At 49.5% G+C, this 20915-nt stretch overlaps 2 protein-coding genes across 3 annotated transcripts; one reads left to right on the top strand and one right to left on the bottom strand.

The window, feature by feature from the left end:
• Positions 1-56: 56 nt before the first annotated feature.
• Positions 57-2145, top strand: GEMIN7 (gem nuclear organelle associated protein 7). 2 transcript variants are annotated; one of them, XM_088155117.1, is made up of 3 exons: positions 57-241; positions 986-1280; positions 2008-2145. In XM_088155117.1, exons 2-3 carry the CDS (start codon positions 993-995, stop codon positions 2095-2097), a joined length of 378 nt encoding a protein of 125 aa, XP_088011243.1. In that variant the 5' UTR covers positions 57-241; positions 986-992; the 3' UTR covers positions 2098-2145. The 2 variants fall into 2 exon arrangements, with proteins under 2 accessions (XP_088011243.1, XP_088011244.1); XM_088155118.1 differs by having other exon boundaries at positions 65-384.
• Positions 2146-2925: 780 nt separating this feature from the next.
• Positions 2926-20623, bottom strand: CLASRP (CLK4 associating serine/arginine rich protein). Its single transcript, XM_088155120.1, is given in 25 exon segments — positions 2926-3017; positions 4274-4298; positions 5958-6037; positions 7088-7134; positions 7569-7627; positions 8369-8429; positions 8930-8969; positions 9815-9843; positions 9845-10013; positions 10792-10912; positions 10915-11072; positions 11820-11849; positions 11851-12008; positions 12010-12037; positions 13210-13251; positions 13535-13608; positions 13700-13778; positions 14507-14603; positions 14701-14849; positions 15969-16053; positions 16175-16254; positions 17061-17162; positions 17764-17861; positions 19051-19208; positions 20570-20623. Coding segments are annotated over 24 exon segments (1953 nt in total). The 5' UTR covers positions 19150-19208; positions 20570-20623; the 3' UTR covers positions 2926-2974.
• Positions 20624-20915: the final 292 nt, after the last annotated feature.

Raw genomic sequence — 20915 nt, 5'->3', positions numbered from 1 at the left:
GGGGAAGGGGAGGGGAGCGGGGGCAGAGCGGTGAGGGGGCTCCCGTGGCAGCGGGGTCGGGGAGGTCTCGGGGGTGCGGGTGGCGAATCTGCGGAGCGGCGGCGAGCGCTGGGCCGGGAGCGGCGTGGGGACCGGACCGGGAACGGGACCGGGCCCGGAACAGGACCGGGACTGGACCGGGAACGGGACTGAGCCGGGAACGGGACAGAGAAACCCACACGGAACCGGGAATCCCATACGGGTACGGAACCGGGACTGGGAATCCCACACGGGACTGGCTGGGACCGGGACCGGGCCGGGAACGGAAACGACACCGGGCCGGAAACGGGACCGGGACCGGGATTGGGACAGAGAAACCCACACGGAACCGGGAATCCCATACGGGTACGGGACCGGGATTCGACCGGGGACGGGACCGGGACGTAGAAACCTCATACGGGACCGGGACTGAGACCAGGACTGGGACCGGGACCGAGACCGGGACCGGGATCGGGATTGGGACAGAGAAACCTCATACGGGACCGGGAATCCCATACGGGATCGGGATCGGGACCGGGATGGGGAGATTTGTGTGGCACCGGGATTGGGATCGGGACCGGGATGGGCACCGGGAATCCCAGCCGGGACACCCAAACGGGATCGGGACCGGGAATGGCAAAGGAACCGGGAATTCCACACGGAAATGGGAAAGGGACCGGGAATTCCAGTCGGGACCGGGACTCTCTTGTAATGGTCCCTCCTCTTTTTTCCCCCCATTCCCCCTCCTATTTTTCTCCCGTTTTCCCTCTTTTTTCCTCACTTCTCTCTCCCTTTTCCCCTATTTTTTTTTCTCCTTTTCTCCCCCTTTTCCCGATTTCCCTTCACCCCCACATTTCCCCCTTTCCCCCCGCTTTTTTCCTCCCTTTTTCCCCCACTTCTCCCTTCATTTTCCCTTTCATTTCTCCCCCTTTTTCCCCATTTTCTCCCTCATTTTCCCCTTTCCCAGCCGCTCCATGGCCGATCCCATCCCGCTTCCCGTGGGGATCCTGCGCCTCCCGAGGGGTCCCGACATCTCCGGCAGCCGCGGCTTCTCCTCCCGTTCCCGGGATCCGCAGAATTCCCGGGATCCTCACGATTCCCGGGATCCCGGAGCGCTCCAGAGCGCCCGGGCCGCGCTCCGGGAGCGATTCCTGCGGCTGCTGAGCAGCGCCCGGGGCCGCCCGGTGCGGTTCTGCCTCTGGAACGGGATCCGGCTGGACGCCGAGTTCGGGGCTGCCGATGTGCAGACTGGAACTTTCCAGGTAAATTCCCTTTTTCCTGATTTTTCCCGAGTTTCCCCACTTTTTTTGGCTTTTTTTCCTGTATTTTTCCCCCTATTTTTGGCTTTTTTTCCCCATTTTTCCCTCTGGAACGGGATCCGGCTGGACGCCGAGTTCGGGGCTGCCGATGTCCAGTCTGGAACTTTCCAGGTACATTCCCTTTTTCCTGATTTTTTCCAGATTTTTCCTGCCTTTTCCCACTTTTTTTGGCTTTTTTCCCCTTTTTTCCTGTCTTTTTTCCCTATTTTTGGCTTTTTTTTCCCACTTTTTTCCCCATTTTTCCCTCTGGACACCGAGTTCGGTGCTGCCGATGTCCAGTCTGGAACTTTCCAGGTAAATTCTCTTTTTCCTGATTTTTTTCCTGCCTTTTCCCACTTTTTTTTTTTGGCTTTTTCCCTGACTTTCCCCCCTTTTCATCTGGCTTCTTTCCTGAATTTTCCCATTTTCCTGGCATTTCCCTGTTTCTTTTCCCTTTTTTTGACTTTTCCCATCTTCCCCCACCTTATTTATTGATTCCCCGTTTTTTTCCCTCTTTGTTTCCGGATAATTTTTTATATTTTTTTTCTTTCTGGATTTTTTTCCCCCACTTTACCCCCTTTCCCCCCCCCATTTTTCCTGGATTTTCCCCATTCCCCCCCCCTCTTTTTTTTTCCTATTTTTCCTCATTTTTTCCCACTTTTCCCCCTTGTTTCTGTGTTTTTTTTTCCAGGTGGATTCTCTGCAGACCCCACTGGGGGTCCAGGGCTCGGCTCTGCTGCGCTGTGGGGACGTTCTGGAATTTTCCTTCCCTCTGGAATGAGACCCTCAGGGAATAAATCGATTTTTCCTCCTTTTTTCACCACCTTGATTTGAGGTTTTATCATTTTTTTTCCCCCATTTTTTCCTGCCCTTTTCCCCTCCTTTCTTCCTGTCCTTCTTCCCACTTTTTCCTGACTTTTCCCCATTTTTTCCTGACTTTTCCCCATTTTTTCCTGACTTTTCCCCATTTATTCCTGACTTTTCCCCATTTATTCCAGGCTTTTTCCCCCATTTTTTTCTTTTTCCTAGTTTTTTTTTCTCTTTTTTATGTTTTTTGTTTGTTTGTTGTTGTTTTATTTCCCCATTTCCCCCCTGCTATTCCCTGGATTTTCCCTTTTTTTTTTTTTTTTTCCCCCCCTGGCCTTTTCCCCATTTTCCAGTCTTTTTTCTCCTGTATTTCCCACTTTTTTTCCTGATCTTTTCCCATTTTTCCTCCCTTTTTTTCTGGCTTTTTCTCAGTTTTCCTGACTTCCCCCCCCTTTTTTTTTCCTGGCATTTTCCCTTTTCTGGCTTTTCCCCTTTTTCCCTGACTTTTCCCCCATTTTTTTGTGGCTTTTTCCTGGTTTTCCCCTTTTTCCCTGACTTTTCCTGGTTTTTTCCCTGACTTTTCTCCCCATTTTTTGGGCTTTCTTTCCCCTTTTTTTTGACTTTTTTGTTTCTCCCTTTTTTCCTGTTATTTTTTTTTTTCCCATTTCCTGCCTTTTTTCCCATTTTTCTGCCTTTTCCCCTCTTTTTTTGACACTTTTCCCCCCCCTTTTTTTTTCTTTTTTTTCCAGCTTTTCCCCTGTTTTGTTGGTTTTTTTTCCCCCAGGATTGACAATTCCAGGGGTTGGGAATTTGGGATTTTTCCATGGATTTATTGGGGGGGGTCTCATCTGTCAGTGCCGGTAGTGGGGGCTCCGGGAATGGGACCGGGAATGCCTGTGGGGAAAAAAACAACAACAACAACAAAAAAAACGGGAATGGAGAAATCTGGGAATGAGGAAAAACGGGAATGGAGAAATCTGGGAATCTGGGAAAAATCTGGGAATCTGGGAGAAATCTGGGAATGAGGAAAAACGGGAATGGAGAAATCTGGGAATGGAGAAATCTGGGAATGAGGAAAAACGGGAATGGAGAAATCTGGGAATGGAGAAATCTGGGAATGGAGAAATCTGGGAATGAGAAAAACAGGAATGGAGAAATCTGGGAATGGAGAAATCTGGGAATCTGGGAGAAAAACGGGAATGGAGAAATCTGGGAATCTGGGAGAAAAATGGGAATGGAGAAATCTGGGAATGAGAAAAAACGGGAATGGAGAAATCTGGGAATCAGAAAATGGGAATGGAGAAATTTGGGAATCTGGAAGAAATCTGGGAATGAGAAAAATGGGAATGGAGAAATCTGGGAATGAGAAAAATGGGAATGGAGAAATCTGGGAATCTGGGAGAAATCTGGGAATGAGGAAAAACGGGAATGGAGAAATCTGGGAATGGAGAAATCTGGGAATCTGGGAGAAATCTGGGAATCAGAAAAATGGGAATGGAGAAATCTGGGAATGAGAAAAATGGGAATGGAGAAATTTGGGAATCTGGGAGAAATCTGAGAATGAGAAAAATGGGAATGGAGAAATCTGGGAATGGAGAAATCTGGGAATCTGGGAGAAATCTGGGAATCAGAAAATGGGAATGGAGAAATCTGGGAATGGAGAAATCTGGGAATCTGGGAGAAATCTGGGAATCAGAAAAATGGGAATGGAGAAATCTGGGAATGAGAAAAATGGGAATGAGGAAATCTGGGAATGAGAAAAATGGGAATGGAGGAAATTTGGGAATGAGAGAAACGGGACTGGAGGAAATTTGGGAATCATAAAAATGGGAATGGAATAAAACAGGAATGGAGGAAATCTGGGATCCCCTGGGGCTGGAAAAATGGGACTGGAGGAAATTTGGGAATCAGAAAAATGGGAATGGAGGAAATTCGGGATCTCCAGGAAAAGGGAAATTGGGAATGGAGGAAATTTGGGAATCAGAAAAACGGGAATGGAGGAAATTTGGGATCTCCAGGAAAAGGGAAAATGGGAATGGAGGAAATTTGGGATGTCCTGGGATCAGGGAACGGGGCTGGATCACATTTGGGAGCCCTGGGATCTCTGGGAATTCCGGGAATTCTGGAAATGCCGGGAATTGCGGCCGTACCTCCGTGAGGAGCTGTACTCCCGACCTGCCGGGAAAACAACACCAATTAATTCCCAAAATCCCCAATTTTTTCCCCACTTTTTTCCCCATTTTTTCACCCCCAAATCCTGCAGCTTTGACTCCCCCCAAAATCTCTTTTTTTTCCCATTTTTTTCCCCCATTTTTCCCATTTTTTCCCCAATTTTTCCCCCTTTTTTCCCCATTTTTTCCTGATTTTTTTCCCACTTTTCCAGCCCCTAAAATTCCCTCTCCTTTGCCTCCTCCCACCCCTGGGATGGCTCCCAGGATTTTGGGAATTCTCCAGAATTTTGGGAATGGCTCCTGGATTTTTGGGGAATTTTCCAGGAATTTTGGGAATGGACCCTGCAGATCCCTGGAAAAGCAGGAAAAGCTCCTGGAGTTTTGGGAATTTTCCAGGAATTGCTCAGAGTTTTGGAAATTTCTTGGGAATTTGGGGATTTCTGGGAATTTTTGGGGGATTTTTGGGGATTGCCCAGAATTTTGGGAATTTCTTGGGAACGAACCCCTGCAGAGCCCAGGGGTATTTTTGTGGGATTTTGGGGTGATTTTGTGGGATTTTGGGGGTATTTTTAGGATTTTTGGGTGGTTTTGAGGTATTTTTTGGTATTTTGTGGAATTTTGGGGGGTATTTTGGGGATGATTTTGGTGTGATTTTGTGGGATATTTTTGGGATATTTTTGGGTTTTGATTTGGGTATTTTGGGATGTTTGGGGCTATTTATTTGGGTATTTTGGTGTGATTTTGTTGGCTATTTTTGGGGTGATTTTATGGTATATTTGGGGTGATTTTGTGGTATTTTGTTGTGATTTTTGGGGTGATTTTGTGGGATATTTTTGGGATGATTTTGGGGTATTTTGGGGTGATTTTATGGGATTTTTTTTGATTTTCGGGGTGATTTTGGTGCGTTATGTTCTGATTTTTGGGGTGATTTTGGGGTACTGTGTTGTGATTTTGTGGGATATTTTTGCGGTCATTTTGGTGTGATTTCGGGATGATTTTGTGGGATATTTTTGGGGTGATTTTGGTGTGATTTTTGGGTATTTTGTTGTGATTTTGTGGGATATTTTTGGGGTGATTTTGGTGTGATTTTGGGGTATTTTGTTGTGATTTTGTGGGATGTTTTTGGGGCGATTTTGGGGTATTTTGTTGTGATTTTGTGGGATATTTTTGGGGTGATTTCGGTGTGTTTTTGGTGTGATTTTGGGGTATTTTGTTGTGATTTTGTGGGATATTTTTGGGGCGATTTTGGGGTATTTTGTTGTGATTTTGTGGGATTTTTTGGGGTGATTTCGGTGTGTTTTTGGTGTGATTTTGGGGTATTTTGTTGTGATTTTGTGGGATATTTTTGGGGCGATTTTGGGGTATTTTGTTGTGATTTTGTGGGATGTTTTTGGTGTGATTTCGGGGCGATTTTGGGGTATTTTGTTGTGATTGTGTGGGATTTTTTGGGGTGATTTCGGTGTGATTTTGGTGTGATTTCGGCGTGATTTTGGGGTATTTTGTTGTGATTTTGTGGGATGTTTTTGGGGTGATTTTGGGGCGATTTTGTGGGATGTTTTTGGGGTGATTTTGGGGTGATTGTGTGGGATGTTTTCGGTGTGATTTCGGGGTGATTTCGGTGTGATTTCGGGGTGTTTGGCTGCATTTTGTGGGGCTGTCTCACCGTGGCGGGGCGAGGGGCTGCGGCTCTGGCGGCTGTACTGCCGCTCCCACTCCTCCCGCTCCTTCTCGCGCCGCTCCCCGCTCCCTGCAGCAACAGCAACGTCACACACGGGGGAAAACACGGGGGAAAAATGGGAAAACACGGGGAAAACACAGGGGAAACACGGGGAAAACACGGGGAAAACACGGGGAGAAAACGGGAAAACAACGGGAAAACAACGGGGAAACAACGGGGAAACAACGGGGAAACAACGGGGAAAACATGGGGGAACAACGGGAAACAACGGGGAAAACACAGGGGAAACAACGGGAAACAACGGGGAAAAAATGGGAAAACACGGGGAGAAAACGGGGAAACAACGGGGAAACAACGGGGAAACACGGGGAGAACACGGGGAAACAACGGGAAACAACGGGGGAAACACGGGGGAAACAACGGGGGAACAACGGGGAAAACCGAGATCAGGGGTGGGAAATGATTTTGGGATCAGGAAGAATTTGGGATCAGGAGGGATTTGGGATCAGGAGGGGTTTGGGATCAGATTTTGGGATCAGGAGGGATTTGGGATCAGGATCAGGAGGGATTTGGGATTTGGGATCAGGAGGGAATTGGGATCAGAATCAGGAGGGATTTTGGGATCAGGAGGGAATTGGGATCAGGATCAGGAGGGATTTGGGATCAGGATCAGGAGGGATTTGGGACCAGGATCAGGAGGGATTTTGGGATCAGGAGGGAATTGGGATCAGGATCAGGATCAGGAGGGATTTGGGACCAGGAGGGATTTGGGATCAGGATCAGGAGGGATTTGGGATCAGGATCAGGAGGGATTTGGGGATTTTGGGATCAGGAGGGATTTGGGATCAGGATCAGGAGGGATTTGGGATCGGGATCAGGAGGGATTTGGGATCAGGATCAGGAGGGATTTTGGGATCAGGAGAGATTTGGGATCGGGATCAGGAGGGATTTTGAGATCAGGAGAGATTTGGGATCAGATTTTGGGATCAGGAGGGAATTGGGATCAGGATCAGGAGGGATTTGGGGATTTTGGGGTCAGATTTTGGGATCAGGAGGGATTTGGGATCAGGATCAGGAGGGATTTGGGGATTTGGGGGTCAGATTTTGGGAATTACTTCATGCGGATTTTCCGGGCCATGGCTCGCAGCTCGTCCTCGCGCTCCTGCCAGAGGAGAAATTCCTGTCAGATCCCGGAATTCTGGGAATTCCAGCTCCTCTTCCGGCCCTTCCCATCCCATTTCCATCCCAATTCCATCCCATTTTTATAATGTTTTCACCCCCATGAAATCTCATTTTTATCCCATTTAAATCCCAATTAAATCCCAGTTAAATCCCATTTCCATCCCATTTTTATCCTGGTTTTTTTCCCTATTTTTCCCTGTCCTTTTCTCATTTTTATCCCATTTTTCCCCCATTTTTATCCCATTTTCCCCCGTTTTTATCCCATTTTTTCCCCATTTTTATCCCATTTTTTCCCCATTTTTATCCCAATTTTTTCCCATTCTTTCCCCATTTTTCATCCCATTTTTATCCCATTTTTCCCATTTTTTTATCCCATTTTTATCCCGTTTTTATCCCATTTTTCCCCCTCCCCACCTGTCTCTCATGCTCCTGCTGCAGCATCTTCTCCTGCGCCGCCTTCTTGTCGGCCTTGACTGGGAAAAACAGGAATTCAGGATTGGGAATTCCAGGGATTTGGGAATTCCAGGAATTGGGAATTCCAGGAATTGGGGAAATTCAGGGATTGGGGAAATCTGGGATTGGGGAAATTCAGGGATTGTGGAAATTCGGGAATTGGGAATTCTGGGGATTGGGAATTCCAGGGATTTGGGGAAATTTGGGACTGGAAATTCCAGGGATTGGGGAATTTGGGATTGGGGAATTCCAGGAATTGGGGAAATTCAGGAATTGGGGAATTCCAGGGATTGTAAATTCCGGGAATTGGGAATTCCAGGGATTTGGGGAAATTTGGGATTGGAGAATTCCGGGGATCTGGGGGAATTCCAGAGGAATTTGGGAGGATTCCAGAGGGATTTGGGGAATTTTGGAGGATTTGGGGGATCCCAAGGGCATTTTGATTTGGGAAATCCAAAGGGGATTTTAAGGAATTTTGGGCGGATTCTTGGGGGACTGGGGGGATATGGGGGAATTTTGGGGATCCCAGTGGAATTTTGGGAGATTTGGGGGGGATTTTGGGGATCCCAAAGGAATTTTGAGGGGATTCTGGGGGATCCAAAGGGAATTTGGGGCGAATTCCAGGCGATTTTGAGGAAATTGTGTGAGATTTCGTGGGAATTTTGCAGAATTTTGGGGGAATTCAGGGAAATGTGGTGATCCTGGCTGGGTTTTGGGGTGGAATTTTTGGGAATTTTTTGGGAATTTTTGGGAATGCTCACACTGCCTGTTGAGAGCTTTCTGCATTCGGAGCCGCAGCTTCTCCTGCGGGGTCAGCTTGGGCTGCAAAAATCGGGAATTTGGGTCAGGAAAAGGGGCTGGGATCGGGAATGGGACCCCCAGGAACCCCCCCCCCCCACCCCAAACCCTGATCCCACCAATCCCCATCCCATCCCATCCCGGGAATTTGGGAATGTGGGAGCAGGGAAATGTGGGGGGAAAAAAAAAAAAAAATCACAAAAATATGGGGAAAACTTAAGGAAATATGGGGGAAATGTGGGAAAAAAGAAAAAAAATCTGGGGAAAATATTTTAAAAAATGGGAAAATCTGGGAAAATGCAGGAAAATCTGGGAAAATGCAGGGAAAGGAGCCCCTCAGAGATGATTTTTCCCCCAAAAATTGCCCCAAAATGCCAGGAAAATGCCAGGAGAATCCCCCCCTCCCACGTCCCCGAGGGGATCTTTGGGATTCCCTGGATCCCTCTGGGATTCCCTGGATCCGTGATCCCAAAGCTCGGCAGGAATTCCGTTAAAAACAAGGGGAAGTTCCAATTCTTACTGACTTTGGCAGCTCCGGAATCTTTACCAGCGGCAGCGTCGGCCCTGCGGGGAAAATTGGGGAAATTTGGGGAAAATTGGGGGGAAAAATGGGAAATTTGGGGAAAAATTGGGGGGAAATTGGGGGAAAATCGGGAAATTTGGGGGGAAATTGGGGGGAAAAATGGAAAATCGGGGGAAAATTGGGAAATTTGGGGAAAATCAGGGGAAAATTGGGGGAAAATTGAGAAAATTGGGGGGAAATTGGGAAAATTAATTAGGGGAAGATTGGGGGGAAATTGGGAAAATTGGAGAAGATAAAAGGAGTGATGGTTGGATGCTGGTTTTTTTTTTTTTTTCCAGGATTTGGGGGATTCCAGAAGGATTTTGGGAGATTTGGGGGATTTTAAGATATTTTGGTGGATCCCAGAGGGATTTTGGTGATCTCAGAGGGATTTTGGGTGATCCCAGAGGAATCTTGTGGAGATTTTAGGGGAGATTTTTGGGGATGGATCCCAGAGGGTATGATTCCAAAGGGATTTAAGGGAAATTTTAGGGGATATTTGAGGGATCCCAGAGGGATTTTGGGGGGAGATTTTTGGGGATGGATCCCAGAGGGATTTGGGGTGATCCCAGGAGGATTTTGAGGAGATTTTGGGGGATATTTGAAAGATTTTAGTGGAGATTTTGGGGGGAGATTTTTGGGGATGGATCCCAGAGGGATTCAGGGCGATCCCAGGAGGATTTAGAGGAGATTTTGAGGAGATTTTGGGGGAGATTTTTGGGGATGGATCCCAGAGGGATTTGGGGATGGATCCCAGAGGGATTCAGGGCGATCCAGGAGGATTTAGAGGCGATTCTGAGGAGGTTTTGGGTGTTTTTCCCCCCGAATTTCCGTGTTTCTCGCTCACTTTTTCAGCTTCTCTCCGACGGCGGGCGAAGGCCGGGGGGCGGGGCGGGGCCTTTTCCCGGGATCCCGGCGGGGTTTGGGATCGGGATCGGGATCGGGAGCGGGATCTGGAGCGGGAGGGGCTGCGGGAGTCGCTGCGGCTGCTCCGGCTCTGGCTGCTCCAGCGGCGCCACGAGCGCAGGGAGCGCCGGGAGCGGCTCCTGGGGGGGAGAAAAACCGATCAAACTGGGGTGAAACGGGCACAAACTGGTGTGAAATGGTTCCAGACTGGGGTGAAATGGGCCCAAACTGGTGTGAAATGGTTCCAAACTGGCCAAACTGGGGTGAAACGGCACAAACTGGTGTGAAATGGGCACAAACTGGGTCAAACTGGGGTGAAACGGGCCCAAACTGGTGTGAAATGGTTCCAAACTGGGCCAAAGTGGGGTGAAACGGGCACAAACTGGTGTGAAATGGTTCCAGACTGGGCCAAAGTGGGGTGAAATGGGCACAAACTGGGCCCAAACTGGTGTGAAATGGGCCTACACTGGTGTGAACCGTTCCCAAACCAGTCCAAATCAGTCCCAAACCAGTCTGAACCATTCCCAAACCAGTGGGAACCAGTGTGAACCATTCCCAAACCAGTGTGAACCGGTCTGAACCATTCCCAAACCAGTGCCAAACCGATCTGAACCGTCCCAAACCGGTCTGAACCATTCCCAACCCATTCCCAAACCGGTCCCAAATCGGTCCCAAACTGGTCTGAACCGTTCCCAAACCATTCCCAAACCATTCCCAAGCCGGTCTGAACCATTCCCAAACCATTCCCAAACCATTCCCAAGCCGGTCTGAACAATTCCCAAACCGTTCCCAAACCATTCCCAAACCGTTCCCAAACCATTCCAAACCGGTCTGAACCATTCCCAATCCATTCCCAAACCGGTCTGAACCATTCCCAAACCATTCCCAAAGCGGCGCGAGCCGGTGCCCCTCACTCACCGCGAGCGCCGGCGCCGGCGGTGGCCGCGCTCCGGGGAGCGGGAGCGGCGCCGGCTGTCCCGGGATCCCCCCCGGGATCCCCCCCGGGAATAGCGCCGGGAGCGGGAGCGGGACCGGGAACGGCTCGGGAACGGCTCCGGGAGCGGCGACGGCCGCGGAAAATCCCCCGGGAACGGCGGAAACCGCGGGAACTGCGGGAATGGCGGGAGCCTGAGCTGCACGACGAGGAGGAGGAGGAGCGCGAGGAGGACGAGGACGACGAGGAGGAGGAAGAGCGGCGCCTGGAAAAGGGAAAACGGGGGAGAAATTAGGGGGATGGGGAAAAATTGGGGGGAAAATGGGAAAAAAAGGGGGGAAATGGGGGAAAAATGGGGGAAAATGGGGGAAATCGGGGAGGGAAACAAGGAAATGGAAGGAAAGAAATGGAAGAAGATGGGGGAGAAAAAGGAGGGGGGAAAAAAGGTGGAAAAGAGTAAGACAAGGGAAAGAAAAAGGAAAAAAGGGGAAATGAGAAAGGGGGAAAAGTAAAACAAAAGAAAAGTGAAAGATAAGAGAAAGAAAAGCGAAGAAAAGGGGGAAAAAAGGGGAAGAAAAGCGGAAGAAATGGGAAGGAAAGGGGAAAAAAGGGGAAGAAAAACGGAAGAAAAGGGAAAGAAAAGGGGAAAAAAGGGGAAGAAAAAGGGAAGAAAAGCAAAAGAAAAGGGGAAAAAAAAGGGGAAGAAAAGGGAAAGAAAAAGGGAAAGAAAGGGAAAGAAAAAGGAAAGGAAGGAAAAACAAGGAAAAATGGCAAAAACAAGGAAAAAGGGGACAGAAAGAGGAAAAAACAGAGAAAAAAAGAGAAAAATTTAAAAAAAAAAAGGAAAAAAAGGAACAGGAAGGTGAAAACCAGAGAAAAAAAAAGAGAGGAAAAACTGAGAAGAAATCGGGGAAAACAAGGAAGAAAAGGGGACAGAAAGTTGGAACTCATGGAAATACGGGAAAAACAAGAGAAGAAAAGGAAAAAAGGGTAAAAAAGGGGAAGGACGGACCGGGAGGAGGCTCTGTGTGCTGGCGGAGGCTCCGGGCTGTGCCGAGCGCTGCCGCTCCCGGGAATTGCGGCTCTTGCCGGCAATGGCGGCGCTGGAGGCCGCGGCCGCCTCCTCGTCGCTGCCGCCGAAGCTCGTGATGAAGGTGATCTTCTCCTCATGGCCCAGGGAGGGCGTCCGGGAGCGGGAGCGAGGACTCCGAGCTGGATTCCGACGGGGAGCTGAGGGGGTAAGGGGGAAATGGAGATTGTGAGGGGGAATTGTGAGGGAAATTGTGAGGGGGAATTCTGAGGGGAATTGTGAGGCGGAATCTGAGGGGAATTGTGAGGGGGATCCTGAGGGGGATTCTGAGGGGGAATTGTGAGGGGGATCCTGAGGGGGATTCTGAGGAGAAATGGGAATTCTGAGGGAGATTCTGAGGGGGAATTGTGAGGGGAAATTCTGAGGGGGATTGTGATGGAGACTCTGAGGGGAAATGGGAATTCTGAGGCGAATTGTGAGGGGAATTCTGAGGAGGAATTCTGAGGGGAATTGTGAGGGGGATCCTGAGGGGGATTCTGAGGGGAAATGGGAATTCTGAGGGGAATTGTGAGGGAGATTCTGAGGGGGAATTCTGAGGGGAATTGTGAGGGGAATCCTGAGGGCGAATGGGAATTCTGAGGGGGAATGGGAATTCTGAGGGGAATTGTGAGGGGGATCCTGAGGGCGAATGGGGATTCTGAGGGGGAATGGGAATTCCGAGGGGAATTGTGAGGGGGATTCTGAGGGGAAATGGGAATTGTGAGGGGGATCTTGAGGGCGAATGGGAATTGTGAGGGGAATTCTGAGGACAATTCTGAGGGGAAATGGGAATTGTGAGGGGAATTCTAAGGGGGAATAGGAATTCTGAGGGGGAATTCTGAAGGGAAATGGGAGTTCTGAAGGAAATGAGAGTTCTGAGGGGAAACTCTGAGGGGTAATTCTGAGGGGGAATGGGAATTCTGAGGGAATTGTGAGGGGAAATGGGAATTCTGAGGGGAATTGTGAGGGGAAATTGTGAGGGGGATTCTGAGGGGGAATTGTGAGGGGAAATTCTGAGGGGGATTGTGAGGGGAATTCTGAGGGGGATTGTGAGGAGGAATTTTGAGAGGAACTCTGAGGGGAAATGGGAATTGTGAGGGGAATTCTGAAGGGAAATGGGAGTTCTGAAGGAAATGAGAGTTCTGAGGGGAAATTCTGAGGGGTAATTCTGAGGGGGAATGGGAATTCTGAGCGAGAGTTGTGAGGGGAATGGGAGTTCTGAAGGGAAATGAGAATTCTGAGGGAAAAATCAGAGATCAGAGTGGGAATTCTGAGGGGAAACGGGAAGTCTGAGCAGGAATTTTGAAGGAAAATTGAAATCCTGATTTGTTACCGTTTGTAGGGGTCGTAGGTGGGGCTGTCCCGGCGGGCGTAGCTGTGGGGAAAAAATTGGGATTTGGGGTAAAATTGGTAGGATTTGGGGGGGAAAACACAATTTGGGAATGAAAAGTTGGGATTGGGGGGGGGGGGATGAAAATGTTGGGATTTGAGATAAAAGTGTACTGATTTGGAGAAGAAATGTTGGGATTTAGGAGGAAAAAACGGCATTGGGATGAAGATGTCGGGATCTGAGGAAGAAACGCTGGGATTTGGGATAAAAATCTTGGGATTTAGGATAAAAACGTTGGGATTGGGGGTGAAAAAGTTGTGAATCTCACCTGGGGGGGCTGATTTTCCGGCCTTTCAGCCGCTTCTCCCGGAATTCCCGGCGCTGCCGGCGGGAGCGGCGGCCCTGGGGAAAGGACTGGGGGTCAGGAAAGGGATTTTTGGGGGATTTTCCATAGGGAAATTCCCATTTTTTTTTTTCCTGGTTTTTCCCTCACCGAGTACATGGCCTTCTCCTCCTCCAAGGCTTTGGCGTTTTTGATGGCTTCAGCCTCTTCCTTGTCCTTCCTCAGCATCCTTTTCCCAGGGGAAAAAAAGCGGGATTAGGGTGGGATTTTGGGGAAATACAGAATTCCAAGGAAAAGGGAGAGCCATGAGACAGAATTTAAAGGGAAAATGGGATTTTCGAGGTAGAATTTCTGGGAAAAAAATGGGATTTTCAAGGCAGAATCTCAAGGGAAAATCAGGAAAAAAGTGGGGAGTCCTCAGGAAAAAGTGGGGGGGACCTGAGCCACAATTTCAAGGAAAAACGGGATTTCCAGGAGAGAATCCCAAGGAAAAATGGGATTTTCAAGAGAAAATCCTGAGGAAAAATGGGATTTCCAGGAGAGAATCCAAAAGAAAACCATGGGATTTTCAGGAGAGAATCCTGAGGAAAAATGGGATTTTCAGGAGAAAATCCTGAGGAAAAATGGGATTTCCAGGAGAAAATCCAAAAGAAAAAACTAGGATTTTCAGGAGAGAATCCCAAGGAAAAATGGGATTTCCAGGAGAAAATCCAAAAGAAAAACATGGGATTTTCAGGAGAGAATCCTGAGGAAAAATGGGATTTCCAGGAGAAAATCCCAAAGAAAAAAATAGGATTTTTAAAAGAGAATCCCAAAGGAAAATGGGATTTCCAGGAGAGAATCCTGAGTAAAAACAGGATTCCCGAGCCCAAATCCCAAGGGAAAACGGGAGCTGGTTTAGGGGGAGGCTCCTGGGTTTTTCCCGAGGATTTTCCACGTTTTTTTTCCGGGATGTACCTGACAAAATCCCCCTCGGCCATGCCGTAGGTCGTGGCCTGCTTGTTCAGGTCGGCCACCTGCTCCTGGTTCAGCTCATCCACGTCCACTTCCACGTCTGGGGAGAAAAAAAAAAAATAAAAAAAAAAATAAAAAATCCGTGAATTGCGTCCGGAAAGGCGGCCCCGGGCGCGGCCCCCCCCGGGATCCGTTACCGATATCCGGGATCACTTCGTCCTCGTCCGTGTTGGAATCTTCCTCGGAGTCCTCCTCGTCCCCCCCTCGCTTCTCCAGGGAATTCTCCAGCTCCTCCACGGTGCTGTCCTCGTACGTGTAGCCTATGGAAGCCTTTTTTTCCGCCAGCCTGGGGAGGTTTGGGACACGAATCCCTCCATCCCGGGGATTTCCTCCCACGGGGAGATTCCCTCGGGAATGAGGAGACCCCACCCCAACCCAACCCGGAGAGGGGAAATGGGAATTGGGAGGGAAAATGGGAGATGCGAGAGGGAATTCTGAGGGAAAATGGGAGATGTGAGAGGGAATTCTGAGGGAAAATGGGAGATGTGAGAGGGAATTCTGAGGGAAAATGGGAATTCTGAGGGAAAATGGGAGATGTGAGAGGGAATTCTGAGGGGAAATGGGAGATGTGAGAGGGAATTCTGAGGGGAAAATGGGAGATGTGAGAGGGAATTCTGAGGGGAAAATGGGAGATGTGAGAGGGAATTCTGAGGGAAAATGGGAGATTTGAGAGGGAATTCTGAGGGAAAATGGGAGATGTGAGAGGGAATTCTGAGGGAAAATGGGAGATTTGAGAGGGAATTCTGAGGGGAAAATGGGAATTCTGAGGGAAAATGGGAATTCTGAGGGGGAATTCTGAGGGAAAATGGGAGATGTGAGAAGGAATTCTGAGGGAAAAATGGGAGATTTGAGAGAAAATGGGATATCTGAGAGGAAATTCTAAGGGAAATGGGAAATGTGAGCAAGAATTCAGAGGGAAAATGGGAATTCAGAGGGAAAATGGGAGATTTGACAGGGAATTAGGAGGGGAAATGGGAATACAGGGGGGAAATGGGAGCAAGAATTCAGAGGGAAAACGGGAACTCTGAGGAAAAATAGGAGGCCTGAGATGGAATTCAGAGGGAAAATGGGAAATTCTGAAGGAAATTGGGAAGTATCTGTGGGAATTCTGTTGGAAAACGGGAATTCTGAGGGAAAACAGGATTTCCAAGCTGGAATTCCAAGAAAAAAATGGGAGCCCTGAGGCAGAACCCCAAGGGAAAAACGAGAATACCAAGCCAGACCCCCAAACAAAACCAGGAGCCCTTCCCAGGATGGGTCTGGGGATGGTTGCAGCAAAAAAGTGAGGAGAAAACTCGAATTAAGGGGGTTATCCCACAATTAGGATCACTCCCAAGGGTCTGGGTGTGCATTCCTGGTGTTTTCCCACCCAGAATTCCCAGGAATTCCGACTTTTTTCCCTCACTTTTTCTTCTCGTCCTCGTTGGGTTTCTGGAGGCCCCCGTAGAGTTCGTCGATGTAGATCTGGTACAGGCACTGCTCCTCCGAGACTGGCATTGGGAATTCCGGGGTCAAATCATTCCCTAAATCCCTCAGGAACCACCCCCAGGGGATCCAGAGGGGCCAGAATTCCCAAAAAAAACAAAAAAAAAACGGGAAAAAGGGACTCACTGCCAGCGAAGTCGTTCTGCACCAGGCCCCGGTACCGCTCGTAGTTGCATTTGCGCTCGTCCGATTCCTGCTCTGGGGAGCTGGAAAAACGGGAATTCTGAGGGGATTTGGGGATCAAAACGGGGATTTGGGGAGTCAAAGGTGGATTTTGGGGTCCAAGCGTGGATTTGGGAGAAAAAAAAACAGGATTTGGGGCGAAAAAACCGTGGATTTTTAGGGATCTTCCCACACGGAGTTTCATTTGCGCTCGTCCGATTCCTGCTCTGGGGAGCTGGGAAAACGGGAATTCTGAGGGGATTTGGGGATCAAAACGGGGATTTGGGGAGTCAAAGGTGGATTTTGGGGATCAAAGAAAGATTTTGTGCTAAAAAAAGTTGGATTTGGGGGGAAAAAGGGGGATTTTTAGCGATCTTCCCACACGGAGTTTCATTTGCACTCATCCGATTCCTGCTCTGGGGAGCTGGAAAAACGGGAATTCTGAGGGGATTTGGGGATCAAAATAGGAATTTCGGGGTTCAAAAAGAGATTTTGGGGATCCAATGTGGATTTTATGGATTCAAAGGGGGATTTTGAGGCTCCAAAGGGGATTTTGTGCTTAAAAAAGAGGGATTTTACAGCTCCAAAGGGGGATTTTGGCACTCAAACCCAGATTTTTGCAGATCCAACGTGGAATTTTGGGATCAAAACAGGGATTGTTGAGATCCCAGATGGATTTTGGGGTATTTCAGGAAATTTTTCGAGATCAAGAGCAGATTTTAGCATCAAAACACGGATTTAGGACCCCCCCTACCCAGCCCTGGGGGGATCCCAGACCTGAAAATGTTGGGAATTCTTTGGGAATGTCGGGATTTTTTTGGGAATGTTGGGATTTTTTTGGGAATCTTACGTGGGGCTGAGCAGGGCCGGGGTGTACATGGGGATGAAATCCAGGTGAGCACGGACGTCAAACCTGTCGATCATGTTGTTGGTGTCCCCCTGCCAGGGCATCCTGCAGGGAAAAACCAAATTGGGAAGGGGAAAAATCCTGGAATTCCCACCTGGAATGGTCAGAATTCCTCCTTTTGCCTTCAGGAAAAAAAAAAAAGGGAGAGGAAATTCCCCAAAAAACCAGAATTTCCTTTGGATTTATAATAGGTTAAATTTGATTTTGTGGCAATATTGGGATTTATCCAGCCCTGGGAGTGATTCCAACGTGGTGATCCCATGGAATTCCTGCCTGGAATGAGCAGAATTCCTTCAGCAAAAATAGGAGTGATGACTCCAAAAGAAAACCTGAATTCTCCCAGGATTTGCCTAAAACCACCCAAATTTCAATCCCTGGAAAATCCAGGATTTCTCCATCCCCTGGGGGGGGTGATCCCAGGAATATTCCAGGAATAATTCCATGAAATTTACCCCTGAAATGAGCAAAATTCCTTCAGCAAAAACAGGAATAGCAGCTCCAAATCCTCCCGGATTTGCCTAAAACCACCCAAATTTCAATCCCTGGAAAATCCAGGATTTCTCCATCCCCTGGGGGGGGTGATCCCAGGAATATTCCAGGAATAATTCCATGGAATTCCAGCTGGGAATTGCCACTGCAGGCTCACATGTTGACGGGGCTCTCGGCTGCCAAGGCCACGGCAGAATCCAGGTGAACTTTGCAGGCCCGGCCGTGCACCTGCAGGAACTGGGCCGGGTCCTTTTTCTGAGGGAAAAAAAAAAAAAAAAAAAAGAGAAAATTCCAGGAGTTAGGAATGAGGGAGGAAAGGTGGGAATGATCCCAGCAAGGGTGGGGATGAGGGGGAGAATTCCTGGGAAAAGCTGGGATTTGGGAAGGGAGGGGAGGTGGGAAAGGAGGGAAAAGGGGAGTTTGGGGTAAAAGTGCAAGGAAAAATGGGAATTTCGGGCTCCAGACTGGGACAGGAGACCCCAAACTGGGACAGGGACATCCCAAACTGGGACAGGGACACCCCAGACTGGGACAGGGACACCCCAAACTGGGACAGGGAGACCCCAAACTGGGACAGGGACACCCCAGACTGGCACAGGGACATCATAAACTGGGACAGGGACACCCCAAACTGGGACAGGGACACCCCAAACTGGGACAGGGACATCATAAACTGGGAAAGGAGCCCCTAAAATGGGACAGGGACACCGCAAACTGGGACAGGGACACCCCAGACTGGGACAGGGACACCCCAAACTGGGAAAGGAGCCCCCAAACTGGGACAGGGACATCCCAAACTGGGACAGGGACACCCCAAACTGGGTCAGGGACATCCCACACTGGGACAGGGACACCCCAAACTGGGACAGGGACACCCCAGACTGGGACAGGAGCCCCCAAACTGGGACAGAGAGCCCCTAAAATGGGACAGGGACACCCCAAACTGGGAAAGCAGCCCTGAAACTGGGATAAAAAGCCCCCAAACTGGGACAGGGACATCCGAAACTGGGAAAGGAGCCCCTAAAATGGGACAGGGACACCCCAAACTGGGACAGGGACATCCCAAACTGGGACAGGGACATCCCAAACTGGGACAGGGACATCCCAAACTGGGAAAGGAGCCCCCAAACTGGGACAGGAACACCCGACACTGGGACAGGAGAACCCAAACTGGGACAGGAACATCCCAAACTGGGAAAGGAGCCCCCAAACTGGAACAGGGACACTCCAAACTGGGACAGGGACATCCCAAACTGGGAAAGGAGCCCCCAAACTGGGACAGGGAGCCTCCAAACTGGGACAGGGAGCCCCCAAACTGGTTCCAAACCGGATCAGGATTGCTTCTGGGTCCCCCCAAACTGGTTCCAAATTGGTCCAGGTCCCTCCAAACAGGTTCCAGCCCAGTTCCAGCCTGGTTCCAGCCCAGTTTCCCGAGCCCACTCACGATTTTCTCGTAGTACTCGCGGCGGCGCTCGGCGCGTTTCTTGTAATCCACCATCATCCCCCGCAGCTTCCGCTCGTGCTTGCGCGCCTCGTGCCACATCCTGGAACCTTCCAGAAGGGCCTGCGACCTTCCAGGGGGGCCACCAGGCTTCCCAGGGCCTAGAAAGTTCCACGGGGATCAGACACGTCCCCAGGGACTGGAAACTTCCAGAGGGATCTGACACTTCCCCAGGGCTGGAAACTTCCAGAAGGGCCTGGAAACTTCCAGAGGGCCACAAACTTCCCAGGGCCTGGAAAGTTCCCAAGGATCAGAAACTTTTTCAGGGGCTGGAAACTTCCTTAGAAAGTTCCACAGGGATCAGAAACTTCCTCAGGGGCTGGAAATTTCCCTGGAAAGTTCCACAGGGATCAGAAACTTCCACAGGGGCTGGAAATTTCCTTAGAAAGTTCCACAGGGATCAGAAACTTCCTCAGGGGCTGGAAATTTCCCTGGAAAGTTCCACAGGGATCAGAAACTTCCTCAGGGGCTGGAAATTTCCTTAGAAAGTTCCACAGGGGCTGGAAATTTCCTCATGGCTCGAAATTTCCCTGAGGCCTGGAAACTTCCCAGGGATCAGAAACTTCCTCAGGACTAGAAATTTCCAGAGGGGCCTGGAAAGTTCCAGAGGACCATAAACTTCCAAGGGCCTGGAAAGTTCCACAGGGATCAGAAACTTCCACAGGGATCAGAAACTTCCCAGGGACTGGAAAGTTCCCTGGGGCCTGGAAAATTCCCAGGGATCAGAAACTTCCTCAAGGGCTGGAAACCAGGGAAATTGGGAATTAATAAATAGGAATGAAAGGAGGAAATTGGGAATTAAAAAATGGGAACAAACGGAGGGAAATGGGGATTTAAAAATGGGAATGGAGGAGAGAAATAGGGAATTAAAAAATGGGAATAAATGGGGGAGATGGAAAGAAAAAAACGGGAACAAAAGGGGAAATGGATAGAGGAAAACTGGGAATTAAGGAGCAAATTAGGAATGAAGGGGAGAAAACTGGGAATTTTAATAAGGGAATGAAAGGGGGAAATGGAACTTCTAAAATTGGGAACAAGGGGGAAGAATAGGAATTTAAAATCGGCGGAAAACCGAGGAAAATCGGATTATTAAAAATGGGAATCAAGGCGAGAAATGGGAATTAAAAAATGCAAATAAAGAAGAAAATGAGAAGAAAACAGGGAATTCAAAAAAGGAAAGCGAGAATAAAGGGTGGAATTGGGAAAAGGGCAGGGAATGGGAATGGGAATAAGAAAAGAAGAAAAACGGGAATAACGGCGGGAAGGGGAAAATTGGGAATGCGCGGGGGGGAGGGGAAGGCCCCGGAGCGGCGGGGGCAGCCCTGAGGGGGCGGGGGGCTCAGGGGGGCCAGTGGAGGGGGAATACCCGGAGGGGTTAATGAGGGCGTTAATGAGGGAGCTAATTAGGGGTTAATAAGGGCATTAATTAATGGGGGAGGGCCCCGCCGCCAGCGCTGCTCACCGCGCTCCGCGCCGGCCGGAAGCGGAAGTGACGAGCGGAAGCGGAAGTGCAGGAGAGGAGGGGCGGAGACGGCCTGGGGGCGTGGCTTGGTGTCAGAACGAGGCTGGGCGGTTTTGGGGGCGTGGCTTAATGTCAAAAAAGGCTGTTCCTCTTTGGGGCGTGGCTTGGTGTCAGAACGAGGCTGAGGTCACTTTGGGGGCGTGGCTTGGTGTCAGAACGAGGCTGTGCCTTTTGGGGGCGTGGTTTAATGTCAGAACGAGGCTGGGGTGTTTGTTGGGGAGTGGCTCGGCGTCAGAACGAGGCTGTGCCGGTTTGGGGGCGTGGCTTGGTGTCAGAACGAGGCTGG

Source organism: Sturnus vulgaris, chromosome 35, assembly GCF_052056855.1.
Source record: "Sturnus vulgaris isolate bStuVul1 chromosome 35, bStuVul1.hap1, whole genome shotgun sequence".
Taxonomy (NCBI): domain Eukaryota; kingdom Metazoa; phylum Chordata; class Aves; order Passeriformes; family Sturnidae; genus Sturnus; species Sturnus vulgaris.
The sequence above is the reverse complement of the archived record's forward strand: the minus strand, read 5'-3'. Positions and strand labels throughout refer to the sequence as shown.